Raw genomic sequence first — 19,067 nt, 5'->3', positions numbered from 1 at the left:
ACAAAATTTAGCCTTATGTCTAATTTCTAAATTCAATTTGGTTTGGATAGCATTTTAGACTTAGAGCTCCACGCGTCAGAGCAGATGAGTTGTCACAGAGATCTGGAGGTTACATTTTCAGCTTCACTCTTGACCCATGAAATATTTCAAGGGTTAAACTGCACTTAAGAAGGAAACACAAAGAAATGGTACCTGACAGTGACAGTCATTAGGTTCTCTCACCTATGTCTGTTGCTCTTGCAGGCATAGGTCTTCGCCACTGAGTGACAAACTTGTAGGCATCCAACCTTATTTCTATGATATTGTTAAGCAGTGCCAGGAGAGGTGCCAGTGGGAAGGCAGCCACGAAGATGGTGGTAAAGCCAAACTGCAAAACTAGAAAGGCATTTCTGGGGTTAGAAAATGCAAATGCAAAAGCCATTTTGCTGTGCAACACAGTCCCACTTAAGAAAACTGATATCTCCCTAAATTACTCACCCATCTCTAAGTATTCATCCATTAAGCCATGGAGGTTCATAGGCTGCAGGTTCCAGTCTTTTTCCCACTGAGGTAGAGAAATTTTTTGCTCCATTAATTGCCCACTTCTCTTCATTTTGCGTCGTGACCACCAATTCTGTAATAAACTAGTACAGAAACAGAGTATTATTTACTGACTTCCTCAGTAATTTCCAGTATTAACTGCTAACCTTTTGAAATAAGTGGGCCTATTTTGAGTCACACCTGGATGTTTATTAAGGTATTTTCTGTAAGTATTCACAATATCATATAACACACAATTCAAAGAACTTCCAGAAGTTCTCAGTTCTGTGTTATGGTTTGGATTATGTCTTTACTGTAGATGTTGGGCATAAGCTTTTCAGAATATGGAATTTGCTTGGATAGATATTTTGTAGAATTTACCTTCATGCCTAAATAAAAAAGAACAGGAAAAAAACGTTTATAGTGAGAGCATTAAAATAAATCATTAAAATAATGATTTATGTTATATCCTGTATTATTTAATGAGCAATCTTTTTCTTTTACTGAAAACATGTTCTGCCAGTGTCAAGAGAACTGTAAGGCCCAGCCCACTAGTCTCTTCAGTAGCTGAACAGCTCTATTTGTATTACAGAAAACAGAAATCACAATAAGCAATTTAGATGGTTAAAATACCCTGAGAAGCTTTATCTTAGAATAGCCGTCAATGCTTCCCTTGGGAATAAGGTTACAGTGTGTGAGATACAAACAGTGGAAATATTCTGCAAAAGTGTGTTGTACTTGATATAGTTACTTTGGCAAATGTGGACTATTTGTGCTTCCTACAGCACACAGGGGAAGAACATGGACCCATTTATGTATTTATCAACTATTTTTAGGCCTCAGAGCACTGAGTGCAAGCTTTGGGTAAGCTCTAGTAGCAAAGTCTCCTCATCCTTCAGGGAAGTTTGAAAATCCACACTGATGATTAGGTTTTTAAGACATGTAAATTTGAACCTGCTGAAGAACCCCATTTTATGGGCATATGAACATACACTCCCAGAGATTTCAGCTGCTCATTGTCTTCATCAATTAATGATGATAACAGATTTCAATTAATGATGACATTCTGCCCTCCACTCAAAGTGTTTTTCCCTGTCACTGAATCTCACTAATATGGAATGACATCTGTACTCACGGATAGCCTAGCTCCATGAAGTTGTTCCACATTTGTTTTAAAACCATAATGACTCCCATTTGCAAACACAGATCTATCAAGCAACCACTGGGATGACACTGAAATGAAACAGAAAAAGATCAGTAGCTAAAATCAGAGAATTCCTTTAGTGTCCACAAGGTGAATGGAAAATATGTATGTTTAGTGAAAAACACTAACCGTGGCTAAAAATGTTAAAAGAAATATTAAAAAGAGAAATACTAACAGAGAATTTAGTTGAACAACCTTTAGACATATGGTTTCTTAACCTTTAATTGGATCCTATTACTGAAGCTAAGGGTATGTGTCGTAGATATGTGACTTAATCCATTTCACCTAAAGCAGTACCTGTGCACTCATTGGAAAAGAATGGCACAATATTTCACTGATATCCTCAGCCTGAACAGAGACCTAGTAGCTGAATTTCTTCTATCATTATCTTAATAATACAAACTGTCATATTAAAGTGGTCAGTTATTAAAAAAACTTTTTTTAGACTACAAAGTCCTGGTATTTTCCTTTGTGGCTACTAAGGTTCAACAGGAGAAACCTGGTTTTCAGAGATAACTTCAGCATGCTAGTGACAGCAAGGGAGGCACAATTCCAATACATTCTCAAGCTAAATTTTAAAAATGCAATTTTTCTTCTTTTAAATCAGTATTCTGACACTGGCTGAAAATTAAGCAGCTGATAAAAAAATCTGATGGCATGATATCTATGTCCTCCATCCAACAATTCTACATACCCAGGATATACCAATGGTGTAGGACTCAGCAGTGCCTGTGAAGTAAGGAACCATTCACTGTTTGCTTTTCCCAAAGAGAAGGAACTGCCTGTCTCATGCTCAGTCCCTCAGCACAGTGGAGAATGCAGAAGAAAAAAACAGATCTTCTGTTTCCTATCCTTTGCTATAAATAAAAGTTTACCCTTCACTGCACTTAGATGGAATAATAAATCTTTCAAACTGGACATAATTCATGTCCTTCAGCCATTTCCTTTTTACTCATGAAAATATCACAGGAACACAAATAAGATTGCTTACTTCTTCCAGTCTCCATCTGTTAAAAAGCTTGTTGTACTTTCCTGGGCGGCCTGCAAACCTGGAAAACAAGATTTCTGTTTCTCAGTGGATGTTCCAGGAACACCCTGTATCAGTAGTTATTTCACAACATTCACTGAGCAAAGTCATGACATACAAACACATTAAATCACACAGGCTTAAATCTGGTATCTGCAGGATATGGTAGCTTCAGAGGGCAAACAAGCACCATAATTTTGCAAGAAATTGTAAGATTTTATTATGTCCAGAACAAAAATTCTAGCTTGGGAAGTTTTAGATGTTAGATATTCAGACTCTAAGAAGATAAGCCACTGCAATGCACAGGAATTTACTGCAGCACAGGATGTATTTACCCAAGTGAAGGGTGAACTGGATTGCACCCTTGGACATAGAAGTATAACATCACTTCCAAACCCATCATAACTAAAAGATGTTTACAGATCCAACAGATTTTTGCAGGACAAACTGAATCAAAATTTTTAGTGAACTTGGGGAAAGTTGTATATGAGAGAGAAACCAAAACCATGCCTGGTCCTGCTAAAGATGGGACACAGCAAGATATGAAGAAGTTCAGAAATTGTATGGGAAATGAATCAGTGGATGTAAGAAGCAGATATTACCAACAGTCTTTACTAGAGGTTTTTGTTTCTAAAATAATCTTGAACTGAAATTATATTATAAAACTTCATAGAATGTGCCCTGAAATGCTCTGTAGGTTCTGCAGGAAAAAGTCTGAGCACAACAAAGTTGAAGTGAAGCTGAAGCAAGGTCAGACCTGTCCTGTATCTCATGCTCTAAGCTAAAGATACACATAGAAACTGAAGCCAGAATTTTTGCTTCCTCCTCTTGTATAAGACCTGCCAGACAATATTTGCTATTTATAGAAATGGACCCTGGGAAATGGAACCAAAGGGGAATAAACAAGCAAAAATTAATAAAGCCCATTAGCACAGGGCTAAATGCAAACACACACTTTTATTTTCAAAGTTTCTGAATTCTTATTTAGTTGGAAAGTCATAGAACCACTCACACTTAAAAAGTCAACTTTTTTTACTGTTTAGTTTAATAAGTAAAGATTTCAATGGTCCAACCCTCACATACTGTTAAAAACATTAGTTTTTTTGTCATTAATTATCCTTAGAAACAGACTGGCCTCTAAATCCTGCAGTTCAAACTGTCACCATATTATCTGCAAACCTATAAAATTAGCAGGGATTAAGAACTTTGTGAAAGTTTCCCTTGAAAAGCAGTTGGCAAAGAGAACTTACCGGCCAAGAAAAAAGGCAATGTAAAAGATGGAGCTGTTCAAGTTGACAAACTGGAAAAGGAACATTTTCAAGGCAAAACTGTTTTCCCACTCTGATTCTGTTCTGGGATGCTCTGTGGGAAGACACAATGGAAATAAAAAGACACAATTCAAATAAAACTGATGATTAAAATTAATCTGGGGAAGGGGGAAAAAATGTTACATTTCTTTGACAGATGCATTAAAATCAGAATATAGTACATCTATGACAACTTTAAAGCACACGTATGACTTGGCAGTCTAAACTGCCTGGATTTCCAGTTAAAATTTGAACTACTTAATTACTTTGGTCCAAAAATGGGTAAATGAGATACATATGTAAAGTATACCAGCTTTACATGTTCCCAGAAGTTAAGATGTTCTCCTCTTTGATGTCAAACACCTTAGGAAGCAGTGAGCTACCTAGCTCAAACACCTGATGCTCCATCATGCCAAATTCAAGAAGGTTGGTGGGGGTTTTTTGTTTTATTTTTCTTCCCCCCACCCCCCATTTCTCTCTTTATTTTGGGGAAAATCAGCTTGCATATTTATATGAAATCATTCTTTTCTTTCCCATTTCCTGGTCTGCAACAATATATTAAAAAAGTTAAGTAAAAATACAAATAAATGGGATATGAAAAAATACTGGAAATATTTTAATAATTTTAACAGCTTGACTGGACATTCTTAATCTTTCTAACCTGTTTAACTGCCTTTTATCTAAAGCACTGTCAAGTTTTGAGCATGTTTAATACATACTCTTCAAGAGGCTAACCAGAAGAGGGAGCTGCTGCATTTAAGCATCGAGCCTGCATTTAAACTGTGACAGGATCAACTGCATAGATAAAAGACATCACGTCAGTAAGAAACAGGAGAAGATGGTGAGATCTGAAACACTGCCTTTTTTGTTATTTATAAGGTCGAAAGCTTTACCTCTGTGACTGAATTATGACTGGAGCTTCAGTATAAATTTTTATTGTGACAGAATTAGAGCAACTTTGAAATTTATGAAACTATTTTTTTATCTTTGGCAAGAACTTTATCCTAATCCATTTTTCCATATTAATTTTCAAACTAAAAAATGGTAAAAAATAACAAATCATTTGGGAAGAATGGGAAAAGATTTCTTTTAGCACTCTAAGAGAATACGATTGGATTTTTGCTCCATTATAACACAACAGGTTTTTAATTTAATATTATTAAACATAAAAAGTAGAAGTATAAATTCCATTCTTTCTATATTTTGCTTAGTGAAATAATCATATCATTCTTTCTTTGTTACTGCTCATTTGCTTTGAGAATTGTCAGTACAGCATTCTGCAGACATGCAGTTTAAAACCCTTTTTTTTCATAATATAAAGGTTTATGCTACAGCTGGCAAGAACCACACCACTAGTAAACAACTACATACCCAAGTCTGTCAGGAGATAAGCAACCTTTTCATAGACCTAAAACAGAAATGAGAGATAGTGTAAGCATAACACATGCTGCCTGTTGTGATGCCAAATCCAGAAAGAAAAGCACAGAAAACATGGTTATTCTGTCACCCTTCAGCAGCAAGATACCCTCTGTATCTGGACAGAGAAGGGAGGATGTCATCCTAGCTACAAGTAGATTTATAGTTCCCTTAAGTGACTTCACTGAACTAAGTTACCCCTGTTCCCTTATCCATGTAAATATACAAATATCAGTACATGCATCAAACATGCAATAAAGATAAACCAAGAGCCAATAGATTGAGGGAAGGGTTCAGACACCAACAGTTCTCTTAATAAACAGTTAGATGCTTATCATCTGACTTCAGGACCAAACCTATGTGATCTAAAAGTAGGCAAAAGCCTTTACACAATACAATTTTTCTCTGCAGGAAGGTGCATATTAGTGAGGATACCAGCCTCCTACTGCAAACTTCCTCATCTGTCTGTATATTGATTATCTTCAGTCTTTATTTGAAATGACAATTAGCTCAAGGTAGTTATGAACTCTAAGAAATATTTCTTTGAGTATTTACTATTAACTGCAGGTTATTTTTGATAGCTTTGGTGTGTCTGTTCACTTGAATGTACTTTTTATGACTTAGAGTTACCACATATAACAACAAAAATGGAAGTTTAGAAAACAGAACTGAGAACTATTCTGACTTGGTGATATAAGCAAAGATGTACAGTGATAGATTAAGTCCACAGTAAAAAAAAACATTGACATAGTTCTAGAAAGGGTAAAACAATCTGAAGTAATAGCTTCAGATACAACTATATAAATAAGCAAGAACATGTATATATATCTGATATTCAGTAAACTCAGTAAAATCTTTTAAAAATTGTTCAAATTAATCCCTCCTTTAAAAGAAGACTTACAACATTGAGTGACATGATGATCATAAAATTGATACAGACTCCAGTGCCAGATGTTGCAAACTGCCAATACTTCTTGATGAAATACCACTGGAAAGAAGCAAACTGTTCCATGGCTACCAGACGATACACCACAACTGCAAACACTGCAGTGAGGACCAGTGAAATCTACAGGTGTTTATGAATAGAGATATTAGAAGAAAATAAACCATATCTGAAATCATTGCTAATAAATTAACAAGTTTTTACGGATTGCCATTTGTTTTGGTGAGCAGACTTTGAGAGAACAAAAATACTAGATTGCTGAATTAAAACATTTCTTTACTGTTCTCCACACACTTCCAGGATGGAAGAACCTTGTTTTCATGCTCTGATGTAGCATGCAGGTGTCTCACTGTGTTACTGTTCTCTTACAATCTAAATATCCTATATCTTTATAAAAAAGAGATCCATAAATAAGCAGTAAGACCAGCAAAGTCAGTTTAGCCTGAATTACACAAAATCATTAATTGTAATGAATGCACTCATGAATTTTACCATTTACATTGGAGTAAGATTAAAGGCTACAATAGTTCCAAGAGAATGAAGTGTTACCATGAAGAATATTCCTGAGACAGACACCATCAGTCGACTGAGCTTATCAGGAAAAGGCTGAAAAGGTTCAGGTTTTCCTGTGATGGGATTTACTCTTTCCACCTGGGAATATTTAGCTTCAAACTGGGGGCGCAGCTCTTCCTGGAATAACAAAGTAGATTCCATTTGTTGCACTACTTGTTTCATCTCATTGAAGTATCAAAAATCAGACATTTGTTTTTTGATCCAGGTTCTTTTTTGTAATGCTCCAAATCAAATATCCAAACCACTTGCTCTTTTAAAACCCTTGGAAACAGTGCCAGAGACCAATAGAAACCATGAGAACCTTTCCTACTATGTGAGCATACTAAAAAGGACTGTGGGTCATTAAGCTAACATTAGTTTATCTGCAGAAATTTATAAGAAAACTATAAATTAATGCTTGTTATGATAGTGCTCTTTGTCATATGAAACCATTAAAAGACACCACCTATGGAAAGCTATAAAACAAGTGATGATAAAGTCTCCACTTAGGCTTAATTTGAATCCCCAATATAGTTAAATTACAGCAATATTAACTAGTGATTTATGAAATAAAGTAATAAAATAATTATACACTGATAGCAGAATGTTAAAAAAATAAGTTATGTCTCTCAGAAAGAAAAAAAATCTAGTTTCTGTTCTTCTACTTCTCCTGGACCTGTTTTCTGGCAGGATTAGGAATGGCCAGTACAGAAAGCCATAGAAATGGAAATCTGTGCTGCCACCAATAGTAGCTCCAGTCCTCTGTACAGACAAGATTTCCTCTCAGCTTTTCAAAGGATACTTTTAATTAATGCAAAATTATATTTGGGATTGTAAGGCTAGTTGCATAAGACAAAGTATACTTATACAGTCTCAAGTATGCTTGTTTACTCTGCAGCTAGTGTTAGAAATAAAAATATAACCTGAATAATAAATTCAGATTCCTGGCATCCAGTATGTATTGATATTTACACAAATCCTGATGACAGAAAGATTTATAAGTTTATTTCTGTCTGGTCTTACCTCTTCATCTTCCCAGTCTATGAGGTCCCAGTCATAGGTTAATACAGCTCTCCTCCTTTTCCAGAACTCCAGAAAGACTGTAGCTGTGGAAACCATCAACTGCATTTTAGTTATGGCAAGAAAAAATGCCATGCACATCTCAAGAAAAACAGAAAACATATAATGTGATAACTCTCATTAGCCACTTTCTGGCTCTTTTCCCCATAGAATCTCCAAACTATAAGTTACTTGAGGATAACTGCTGTTAAAGTTGGAATCCTATTCCACAATGTTTACCTAAGAATTATTCTGTTGTTTTTGTTTTTGGTTTTGGTTTTTTTTTTGTGGTTTTTTTTTTTTTTGTGCTAAATCTGTGTAGGTATAAGTACCTGTCAATGTGAAGACAGTGCCATCCCTTTTAGACCAGCTTGCTGATTTCAGCTTTATTCTGGCTTTATTTTTTTAACATATTTCTTTTCCAAATAAACAGGCTACATCTGAGTGACAAATTAGTCTCATCTCCTATTCCTGGAGTATCTGGACCACCTTAACTCCCTGGGGTTCCAAATCTTTTGATCCTTGGGCCCAGTGCCAGGGGTTTTGCCTTCCAGGAACAGCAGCCAGGACTCGACACCAGAATCCTGCAACCAGGCTGCAGGTGCAGGACACACAGCTAAGGACTGAGTCACAAACAAAGCATCTCCCTGCTCACTCAGGTGAACAGGTTTTTACTTTTCCTAAGAGGTGAATGAAACTGCTAAGAAATTAAGGAGAGAAGCTCCACCTTCCCAAGGCCCATCCTGAGGCTGAGGGCAGCACTGAAGATGGATGATTCTCACAGAAAGGTAGATAGGCTTTCACAAAATTGCAGCCTCTGTATTTAAGGTCTTATTATTTTCACATATCTAGTCAAATAACCTTTATTTTACAAAAAAAAACCCAAACTATCAGAAGGGCTGGTCAGCATCATGGTGAGTGCATGCTGGTGCAAGGTATCCTGTTGAACCTAGAGTGCCACTTGTCATCTGGTCAGTGCTGCATGAGACCCAAATTTTGACATGAATTGGCAGTGCTTGTTTTCACATCTTGCAGTCAGTGTGTCAGAGGCATTCCCATCAAGACACAGCAACAAATATGAGCTGGAAGCTTGTTGATACACACTGCAGAAAATGCAAGATTCCAAAGAAATCCAAACCCCAGTATCTGACTTTGTCCTCCCAGTATCTGACTCTGTCCTCCCTCCTCTCAGCCCACTCCACCTCATGCCATGCAAATAATTTACTTCCCCAGGAGGGACATGAGAAAAGGTAGAACTTTTCTACCTTCCACTTGTCCATTGCAAAATTTTCAAGAAAACACCATTAGCTGCTCCCATACAAACATCTGTGCCTGCCATATCCTTGACACTTATCTTGAGGATAAGTTATGAAATAGTATTTGCACTTAATGCCTTAAAAATTTAAAGTGGAAACAGATAACAACTTTATAGCATTCCACTCAAATAGTCACACAATACTGAAACATTTCTGAGTTGCTTGTCATCACATACCAACCTGGAATAAATATAGATAAAGGATTAAAGAATAAAAAAAAAAAAAAAAATCACAGGTTTACTATATCAGCATATTGAAAGTTACATACGGTATGCCTGACCTATTGCTCTTTCTTTTATCCAGTATTGTTTATATAAAACATAAAGGAAGAGTTGCAACATTCAGCTCCCCAGCTGGTTATGTATTCCAAAGTAAAAATCAGTGGCAACTGATAAATTCAGAAAATTGGGACTTAGATTTTTAATTGACTGCAACCGTGAATGTATTTCTAGCAGCAAATTTGTCTTAACAGAACCCATTTTGCTGCTTTACTTTGTAGAAGCCATTCCTTTCCCAGCTTTCATCTCACCAAGTGTACTGTAGGAAACCCTGGGATAATAAAAAGCTGCTTTTTGTGACACAGTACAGGGAACAACAGTTCCTGTAGCTCAGAGAAAAACACCACCTTTTTGAAACACCAGTTCCCAGCCTTTCACATGGTGAGGCAATACACACTGCCCACCCACTTGAGAAAAAACACTGCAATTTCTGTGGACTCTGTCATGACAGAGCTGGGTTCTGAGTGGGTCAGGCAGGTTCCCAGCCCCACCTCACCTCACCTCGCCCGGACGCCGCGTTCCCGCCCGCGGTCACATCACCACATTTATTGTGCCTCTGCTCCCTTCTGCCCTCCAGACTGATTGCACAGAGGCAGAGAAGTGTTTCAACAGGTCCTGGCAGATTTTTTACAGCTCAAAGGTAAGTCTGAGGTGGTTTTAATGCTTATTTGTGGAGCTGATCAAAAATCGCAGCGTTGTTTTGTAGAGAATTTGGTGTCATAGAGAATTTGGAATCAGTGCTGTTGGGGCCAAGTTGGATGGAGAGTGTCTTTGTGAGGAAATAATTGGAAAAAAATCCCCAACATTTTGTGATTCAAAATTTAAAAGCAGAGAAGTAGCAACTACAGTGCCAGTATTTCACTCAAATTCATACTTTATTGGTTATTTATCATCCTTATTTATATACCTCCTTATAAATCACTAAAAGCTTAAAAATTTTCTCAGTAGAAAAAATATTTAAGCTTGAACATTGAATATTCATTGCTCATTAAATTTAGAAGTCTGTCATCCTTGATAGGCAAGCTTAGAGCAAAAGAACACAGGAGTAAAAATCCAATAAATTTCTGGGACTATCATCTGCCACTATTTCTTCCTAAATTCTAGAAGGTAAACTCTCCATATCCTACTTTACAAATCTATCATCTATTTTTAGATCAGTGATCTAAAGGTAAAAATAATCTTCTTTGTGAGGCTTAGAAAGCATAGTAATTATGAAAGCTCTAAAAATATGCTCATGTTACTCCAGACCACAAGAAACAAAGAAGTGCCATTAAGAATTTGCTTATCATGGCACTATTTTACTATAAAGTACTTTCTAATCACTACTGGATGGGAGAGAAACAGTGAAGGTTCAATTTATTGACATGCAAAAGAATGTCCTTTAAATTTATAGCTCTGTAGCTTTTCCTATTTTCCCATAAGAAGTTGAAATCAATATTTTATTGACAGCTACCCTTCATTCATTAATATGTTTTAATACAAGGAAGAAATACCATGACACTGAATTAACACACTAACACATAAAATGAAAGCAAGTGTTTGAAAACTTTGTAAATGACAGCTGTTTTTTTATTTCACTGTTTTGCAGTTGTTAGTACTAACAAATCATAGAATCATAGAATCATAGAATAGGCTGGGTTGGAAGGGACCTCAGAGATCATCGAGTCTAACCCTTGATCAGCTACTGCCACAGTCACTAGACCATGGCACTGAGTGCCATATCGAGTCGCTTTTTAAATGTCTCCAGGGACGAAGAGTCCACCACCTCCCCAGGCAGCCCGTTCCAATGTCTGAAAATCAAAGCCAAATACTCATATTGCACAGTATTCCATAGGCCTAACATTCATATCGTAAACATAATTGGAACTCCAAAGAGCTTTTCTCTGGCTTGCTTGTTCATGGTCAAAGTGGTTATTCCGAGTTTGACTGACAATCAAGCTTAGAGGTTACATGTTGGAGTTAAAAACTGAATCATCTCAACCCATCTTATAAAAAACCTGGTGGACATATGGTGATACAATATATACCTGACACAATCAAGTCACAGAGTAAGGGACCTCTAAAGATCATCTAGCCCAACTTTCCCAAGTCACTTCAAGATATATTTGAAAAATTAATGCATAATATACCATTTCCTACATAATAATTTCAGTTTCCTACAGGAAAAAAGTTTCCACACAAATTCAGCACCATTCATAATCCCCAGACTGATTTAGGTTTCAGTTTGCTCCTGGCAGCATTTGTGTGACACTCATTGCTCAGTCATGAAACATTATCCATCAACTTTCAGGGCTAATTGTGACAATTACATTTCTTTGTAATGGAGCATGGACTCTCCAGCATCTCCTTGCAGTTGCTGTCTGTCCAGAAAATACTTCCTCAAGCATGCCATCCAAGAATGTGTAATTACCTCATTCTATAGCAAAGTGGGTTTGAATTATTCCTCTTAGAATATAAGGCATGTTTATGGATTCATAGAATTTGTGCAAAACACTTTTATAGATCACCAGTATTGCATTAGGTTATTCTTTAAGTCATTAACACTCAGGGATGTAAAGGTAAGGCTTTTCATTGTAAACTACTGGGACTTCTGTAGTATAGCAGATTTATTTTTTCTTTTAACATCCTATTTGGGTCTTAATTGAGTAGCTTTGTTTTGTGAAGTAAAATAACAGACAAAATTGCATTTCTTGCAGGTTCTCAATATAACAAAACAAATTTTGAAGCCAACACCATGCAACTCTCCTGTGGAATGATTTTCGTTTTTCTGCTTTTAAGACTGCAATGGAACAAAAGCTGTACTGAGGGCAGTACAGTAAAGGAAAATAATGGAAACAGCTCAGCTAGAGAAAATGACCAGTCTACGGTGCAAAGAAATATAAGAACATTAATTCTGGTTATGAATACTACAATAAATCCTTCTACAGTCACTGCACCAACATCTACCAACAAAAATTTAATGAAAAGGGAGTTCAGCAGCAGCTTGCCAAAAAGCTCATCCCTGAAGTCCACTGATGGCACCACTTTATCTTCAAATGTCACCATGGTACCAACGAATTCTGCCACAAGCTTCAACAGAACCTCAGTGACACATGTAAACAGGACTGAACTTTCTGGAGTGACCACAACTGATGCAGCTCCTTCCACAGCAACCCCAAATAACTCCACAGCCCCCCCCCAGCACAGCTCCAGTGCTCCCCAGTGATAACTCAGCAACCACCCTGTCCCCCACCAGTACCACTCTGACATCACCCATGGTGAAGCAGGACAGTCCTACAACAAACTTAAACCCCATTCAACAGACAACAGAGCAGAATCACAGCTTTAGCAGCCCTCTTACTGCATCATCTAATTCAGAGGATGCTGAAGAAGGTAAGTATCTAATCAAACCCCAGTGGGATGAATGAAATTATAATGCTGAAATAAAAGATTTTTTTATCAAAAAGGAGGCTTCATAAGATGTGTGAATTAATAAGTGACTTACTACAGACTAAATCTAAAACTCTCTGAAAATACAAGAGGGTTTTAAAATTATTTGTTGCTTTGTTTAACACTTCTAAGAGTGGGGATCCTAATGACAAGTATTGTTCATTCACACTGGAGAAAACCTTCAAAGCAGAAGTGTGGAATTAACATTTAAAATGTGTAACATGTCAACTTACTTAAGTTCAGAAACTTTTGTGACCAAAGATGACTTTCTTATAAATACTCCCAAAGAAATTCCATTATCAAGTTGAATATGTGTGAGAAAACAATGGAGCATAAAATTATCATGGCACCTTTCTGTCCTCCTGTTCTGTGTCTTCAGCAGAAGAAAAGGAAATATTAGAAGACACAGTAATTTTTTGCCATTAATTAGCTTTCAAGCTTTTAAAACAGGACTAAAAGGCTTATCCATCACAGCCACTAGAGTACACATTGTACTAAAAACTGAAGGAGCATCAGATATGTTTCCTATCATAGCTCTAATAATTACCATGTACCCAATTTTCAGAGAACATGACTCAAAAGGAAAGGGGGTGGGAGAGCATGTTCAGTTCCAAGAAAAACAGAACACCTTGAAAAGAAGTTTAATGAAATCTGAGGAAAACTTGAAGCAATGCAGTTACTGTGCTAAGGGAGCAGGTGCAGAAAGTGTTACTGGATTTCTTACCTTGCATACTCAGAAACTGGTACTCAATTCAGAGGCAGCAATTTTAGCTGATGACTTAAAATACTTGCAAATTATTACATTCAAAGGGTGATTGTTGCTTAGTTCTTCTAATAAAGGATGGAGGTTGGTTCTATAATTAATCTTGGAACCTTTTTTATTTGACTAAAATCTCCTTTTTTAAAAACAAACAAACCCCACTAGTTCCTTGCAAATCAAGGATGGAGATTTCTGTCTTCTGCAGAGGCAGAGTTTCTGCAGAGATCCTGGTTTAGTTTGCAGAGTTTTTCAGGCTGTTGAGCAGTCTTTCCAAAGCCCTTCACTGCTATAAAGTGAAAGTGAAGTCTATGATCTTACACATTTATTATTCTCATTGAACTCTCGTTTCTTTCTCTCCTAGAGAAAACCAACCAAGTAAGAGTAATAGTTGGTGTTGTTGTAGGAGCCATTTTGGTTTCTATATTGATTGGTCTGATTGAATATTTCCTACGTGGTAAGAAAAGGTCTGAATCATTCTCCCACAGTCGGCTTTATGACGATACAAGGAATGACCCAGGTAAGGAAAAGCACAAGTGTTTTGTGTAAGAACATTTTTTATTTCTGCACAGAGCTTACTGAATTATTAGGAATTCTATCATCAGCTCCAGACAAACTAGCTTTCAACAGACAGTAATTTATTTTATTAAATTTTAGCTTAACCAACACTGCCTTTATGTCTCCTCCTTACAAGTTATTATTTTAACCTCTGAACTTTCAGGAAAAATCATCTCTATTATCAAACTATCCCAAATTTTGATTAAGTGAAAAAAGTTATACTCCTTACACGCCCAGCTTCAATTACAGAGTAAGGGATTTAGCTATATCTGGTTTTAGGAGTAAAAATATTTTTAAAAGGTTTAATAAGAAGATTGCTTTTATCTTCTCCAAGAATATGCATAAACTTGTATAAAAGGGCAATCACACAGTCACCAAACATTTATACCATGTTCCTGGAATTTATTTCTAAATGTTTAAACAAACACTGAAAAGCTAAATGCACTTTTTTTCTCATTTTTTTCTCTGAAAACACACCCTTTCTGGCTTAAATTCAAGAGCTGAAAACTTCCAGTCAATCAGATTGGGAAGTAGGTTTGAGAGCTGGCCAGCCATGTAGTGCTGACTGGGTATTACTGGGAGGACACCTTATCTTCAGAAGATCATCAGTCAGGGACTTCATCTTTTCTTCCCTCATAGAGAAGAGAAGGGTTAATTGCATTTAGCTGCTGAACTAAACCATGAGGTACCCATTGTATGGAGATAAGACTCTCTCTAACAACATATATATATATAAAAAATGACATTATCTTTTCAGTTCTCGACTTAGGCAACTCGCTGGGACCATATGACCCAAATTTTGGATGTGTGTCTGATACCAATGCCAGCACAACAGAGGAAAGCAACACAGGATGCCCCTCGCATGGCATTCCTATGGATGACATGACACCACCCCACAATTCACCCTAGTGTTTGCTATAGATTATAACCTCAGCTCTTCTCTACAGATTGTATTCTCACCTGTTACCTACACACACTCATTTTTTTCCAATACCATGCAAACAATGTTTGGAAAGCAAGAAGAAAATCACAAGCTATGCTGGCAGGGCCCAGTAGGAAAGCATCACTCTTCTACTTAGTAATTAAATGATCAATGGATACCTGTCCTGAAAGGATATTATACTTGCTTTCTTAGAAATAATATAGACTAATAGCATCTAGGAAAAAATTTGCCTTGTGTAACTCAGTCAACAATACAGACATTGTAACAGAGCAAAATTTGACTAGGATTGCCATGATATTTATCATCAATTAAAAAAAAAATCCTAATCTTAACTACCTGGAAGTTCAACTATTCCGTCCAGATATAATTTCTATCTGATAAATGATTCAGGACATTATTTTCCCCACTCTACGTTTGTTCCATCCTCAATGAATATGATAAAAAGTGTTAGATCGACTTGAATTAATCAGAGATTAGGAATTTATGAAACTAATTATTAGTTATTCCAAGGCCATAACTGCAAGATTAGGAGCCAGTGAAGAAATATTACTGAGGCAAGAAAAGTGTTCCCTTCAGTTATTTTATATCATGTTAATTTTCAACAATCTAATAATGATTTTTGTATGTGTCTACACATGCTCATGTTGTCTGTTCCTCTTTGATATTTTTCTTCTGTTTCTACACTTTTTTTTTTTTTTTGCCAGGCCTTCAAAATTTGTGACATTTGTTCATTTTTCATTTTAAGTTCGAATCATTAATGTTTATCCATACATATTATGTAAATAAACATGCTGTGTGCCATTTGATTGTATTAAACATGGTAAAACCCTGGCTGGAATTCAGACAGCTCCATATATATGAACTGCTGTTATTTTCATGAGATCTTCAAAGGCAAACATTTACATTGGTAAAATTAATTCTCTCTTGTCCTAATACAAGTCTTTCCTACTTTCCATCAGCTAAATACTATTGGGTCCAGTGAAAGCCAAATCCATCAAACTTTCAGGCTGGAACCACTACAGCTGTTGTGTATGGTATTGTCACACTGACCTGCAGAGAGGGAAGATTTTTCTAGAGTTTGAGTATAAATAGTTGAATTACTTTAAGCACTGAACACCAAATCTTTCCTATACTTCCCCTAACTACCTCACAAAAACCCATTCTCATTTACTCTATGAGACTTCTCTGTAAGATGTGTTTTTCTCTTGATTCCAGACCAGTAAGTTAACCTATATGTTTACCTCTAAGAAGTCCTCTGACTGGGTGATATAAAATTGCTAGTGTAGAAATTGAAGCTGAGAAAGGAAGAAAGTTTGTGTGACAAAATCATAACACTTCTTTAAATTGTATCAAGAGATTTAATATCCCTTTACCCACTAACTGCATAAAAGGGTCAGATGAACCAAAAGAACAAAACAAGTAACAATGTACTTACCCCAAATTGCCATGAAAATAGCAAAGAAGACTGTCCCTCCATTATCAAACAAATGTGTAACCTGAATAGAAAATAAATACATCAGGAACAAATAATATTCTCCCAAAGAATCCCAGAGTAGAGAACTGGTGGCAGAAACTGAGAGCTGAGCATTCTAATAAGCAGCCCTGTTGCATGTTTCTTCTGCCAAGGTTTGTCCTGTCCTGTCTTTCAGGATAACCTGAACTCTGGTTAACATCCTCATTTTTGAGTGTAGTTGTGTGTGAGGATGTGATTTTGGCAATTCTGCTCAGTAGAGAGTGCATCTTTCCAAGGAAATACAAACTGAACCAACCAACAAAATGTAATCCAACAGAATTAATGGTGCTAAAACCAGACAATACCTATTTGCCTTCCAATCCTACCTTTGTCTCTATAAAAAGTGCCTGGGTTGAAGTCACCCCCCAGATTTGACTGTTTTAAGGGCTTAATGTGCAGTCTGAGACTCCATGTTGATTCCATGCACTCTAAGCAGAGGTGAAACACTGTAAGGACTCAGTGGCAGTGGGTAAGCATACCTGACTGCTGAGACATCACCATCCAAGATTTCAGGCACTTCAGATGAACCCTGAATCAACATTCTGCCTCCAGGCCTGAGGGCGAGGTGGGCCGGTCAGAGTCCCAGCCCCAAGAGCCTGAGTGTAACACACTGCACACCCACAGAGCCAAAAGTTCATTTAATGTGGACTAGAATGACAACCCAGGCATTCAGCACTTCAGAACATGCCTCAAGAATTACATGCTTTCCCCTTAAATTATAAACTTCACTTCTGTGTGGCATTTTCAAGCTGAAAGGGAATAAAGAGGGAGGGGATGAAAGAAATGGGCAGTAGCAAGAAGGAAAAAGGCAGCTTTTGTATTTTGCCTCCACCTTTAGAAAAAAACTTGGCTGGAAAAACATTTCAAGTATATGATTTTTCTGGCATTAGTTTGTTCTAACTGGAGTGCTCCTCTAAAGGGAAACTTGGCAGATAGATATGCAATGAAAGAAACCCTAGTAGCAGTTATAATAACATGAAATACGAGCACAAGGCGTTATATAAGTGAGGCAGGTCCCATGACATAAACAGGTTTGGGGAGATAAACTTCACTCAAAGGAACTCACTTTTCCACTTAAGACTTATATACTCGTATACAATGAGCTATTTGACTAAAGATTAAAACACTTATTCCAGAATAAGAGTCACAGTGCCTGGACTGAATTCAGAACAGCTTCTCTTGCACATCAGCTCTTTGGGCGTGTGTGTGTTAGAGCTTCCCTTCCCTTGATTGTGTGCAAGAAAGACAAAGAAACATGTTTTGTTCTCACAAGAACAAAAAGCAGAGGCAAATGTAGACAAGCTCCACCCCAGAAACAAGAACGAAAGCAGGGATTGCCATTTTCTTCTCCCAGAGAGTAGATCCAATGCCTGATTTTTAAATATTTTATTTCCACTAACTCATACTGCTAACAGTGCTTCAGGAAGAACAAAGGAACATTTGATTTCAAATAAAATGGTTGTGTCTTAACCTAACAGATTGTTTTCACTCATTAACTGGGGTGCAGACACGGTGGTTGTGCTGACACAACTTTAGGGGTGTGCTGCTCAACTCAAGCAAGATGTGATCCCAGCAGGATCACAATCCCTGCTGAAACCAGACATTTCCTAGGATGAGGGTAACAAGTGAAACTGTGGTGAACTCTTCAGAGACAACATGGGGAGAGAAGGCATTAAAACCCAGAGTTATGAAAATCCCCACTGAGGTTTTTTTAATTTTTTTTCTTTGCCATTTGAGTGGCTGGGTGGAAATCTTATTCCTTCCTGAAGAGAAGTGTCTCTCTCCCCCAAATGGGGGAGATCCAGAACAGGGAAACCTGAAAGAAGACAATTTTTGGTTGTTTTGTTTGGTTGCTTGTTTTCTGTGTCTAAGGTTGATTTATTTTTCAGACCAAAATCACTGGCAGGAAAAGGTGGGAGCTTACATGAATTTTCATAAGGTTTGCAGACATCAGAAAAGGAAGTCTGTGAAAATGGAATATGAGTGGTTACTGCTTGTCTTCCCCAGTTGTCATCTGAGGGAACTGGTTTGAAAATACATAGAAATATGGATGGGCTGCCACATTTTTTTCTGTTGCAATGAATCATTCACAATGTGGCGTTAAATGTGAAATTTACATGATTTAAGCACATGATGTCAGTGTAAATATAAAGAAGACATAAGACCTGCTTCTTATTAACTGGTGGTGTTAAAATGAGAGGACCTAAAGTTAAAGGGATGCCATAATAAAAAATACATGAATTTAA

The 19,067-nt window shown here is 36.9% G+C and overlaps 1 protein-coding gene across 3 annotated transcripts in view; it reads right to left on the bottom strand.

The window, feature by feature from the left end:
• The window catches only part of ANO3 (anoctamin 3), a 101,188-nt gene that overhangs the window by 2,852 nt on the left and 79,269 nt on the right, over positions 1-19,067 (bottom strand). For all 3 annotated transcript variants that reach the window (XM_030451179.1, XM_030451180.1, XM_030451181.1), the window contains exons 14-23: positions 16,744-16,804; positions 7,992-8,074; positions 6,966-7,106; positions 6,375-6,539; positions 5,429-5,465; positions 4,001-4,112; positions 2,715-2,772; positions 1,655-1,752; positions 478-623; positions 223-375 (exon numbers count right to left, since the gene is read on the bottom strand). In XM_030451179.1, coding sequence (XP_030307039.1) covers positions 223-375; positions 478-623; positions 1,655-1,752; positions 2,715-2,772; positions 4,001-4,112; positions 5,429-5,465; positions 6,375-6,539; positions 6,966-7,106; positions 7,992-8,074; positions 16,744-16,804 — 1,054 coding nt within the window. The remainder of the gene's footprint in view (positions 1-222; positions 376-477; positions 624-1,654; positions 1,753-2,714; positions 2,773-4,000; positions 4,113-5,428; positions 5,466-6,374; positions 6,540-6,965; positions 7,107-7,991; positions 8,075-16,743; positions 16,805-19,067) is intronic.

This window comes from Calypte anna, chromosome 5 (genome assembly GCF_003957555.1).
Source record: "Calypte anna isolate BGI_N300 chromosome 5, bCalAnn1_v1.p, whole genome shotgun sequence".
Classification (NCBI taxonomy): Eukaryota; Metazoa; Chordata; class Aves; order Apodiformes; family Trochilidae; genus Calypte; species Calypte anna.
Note: the sequence above shows the minus strand (reverse complement) of the source record. Positions and strands in the feature narration are given on the sequence as shown.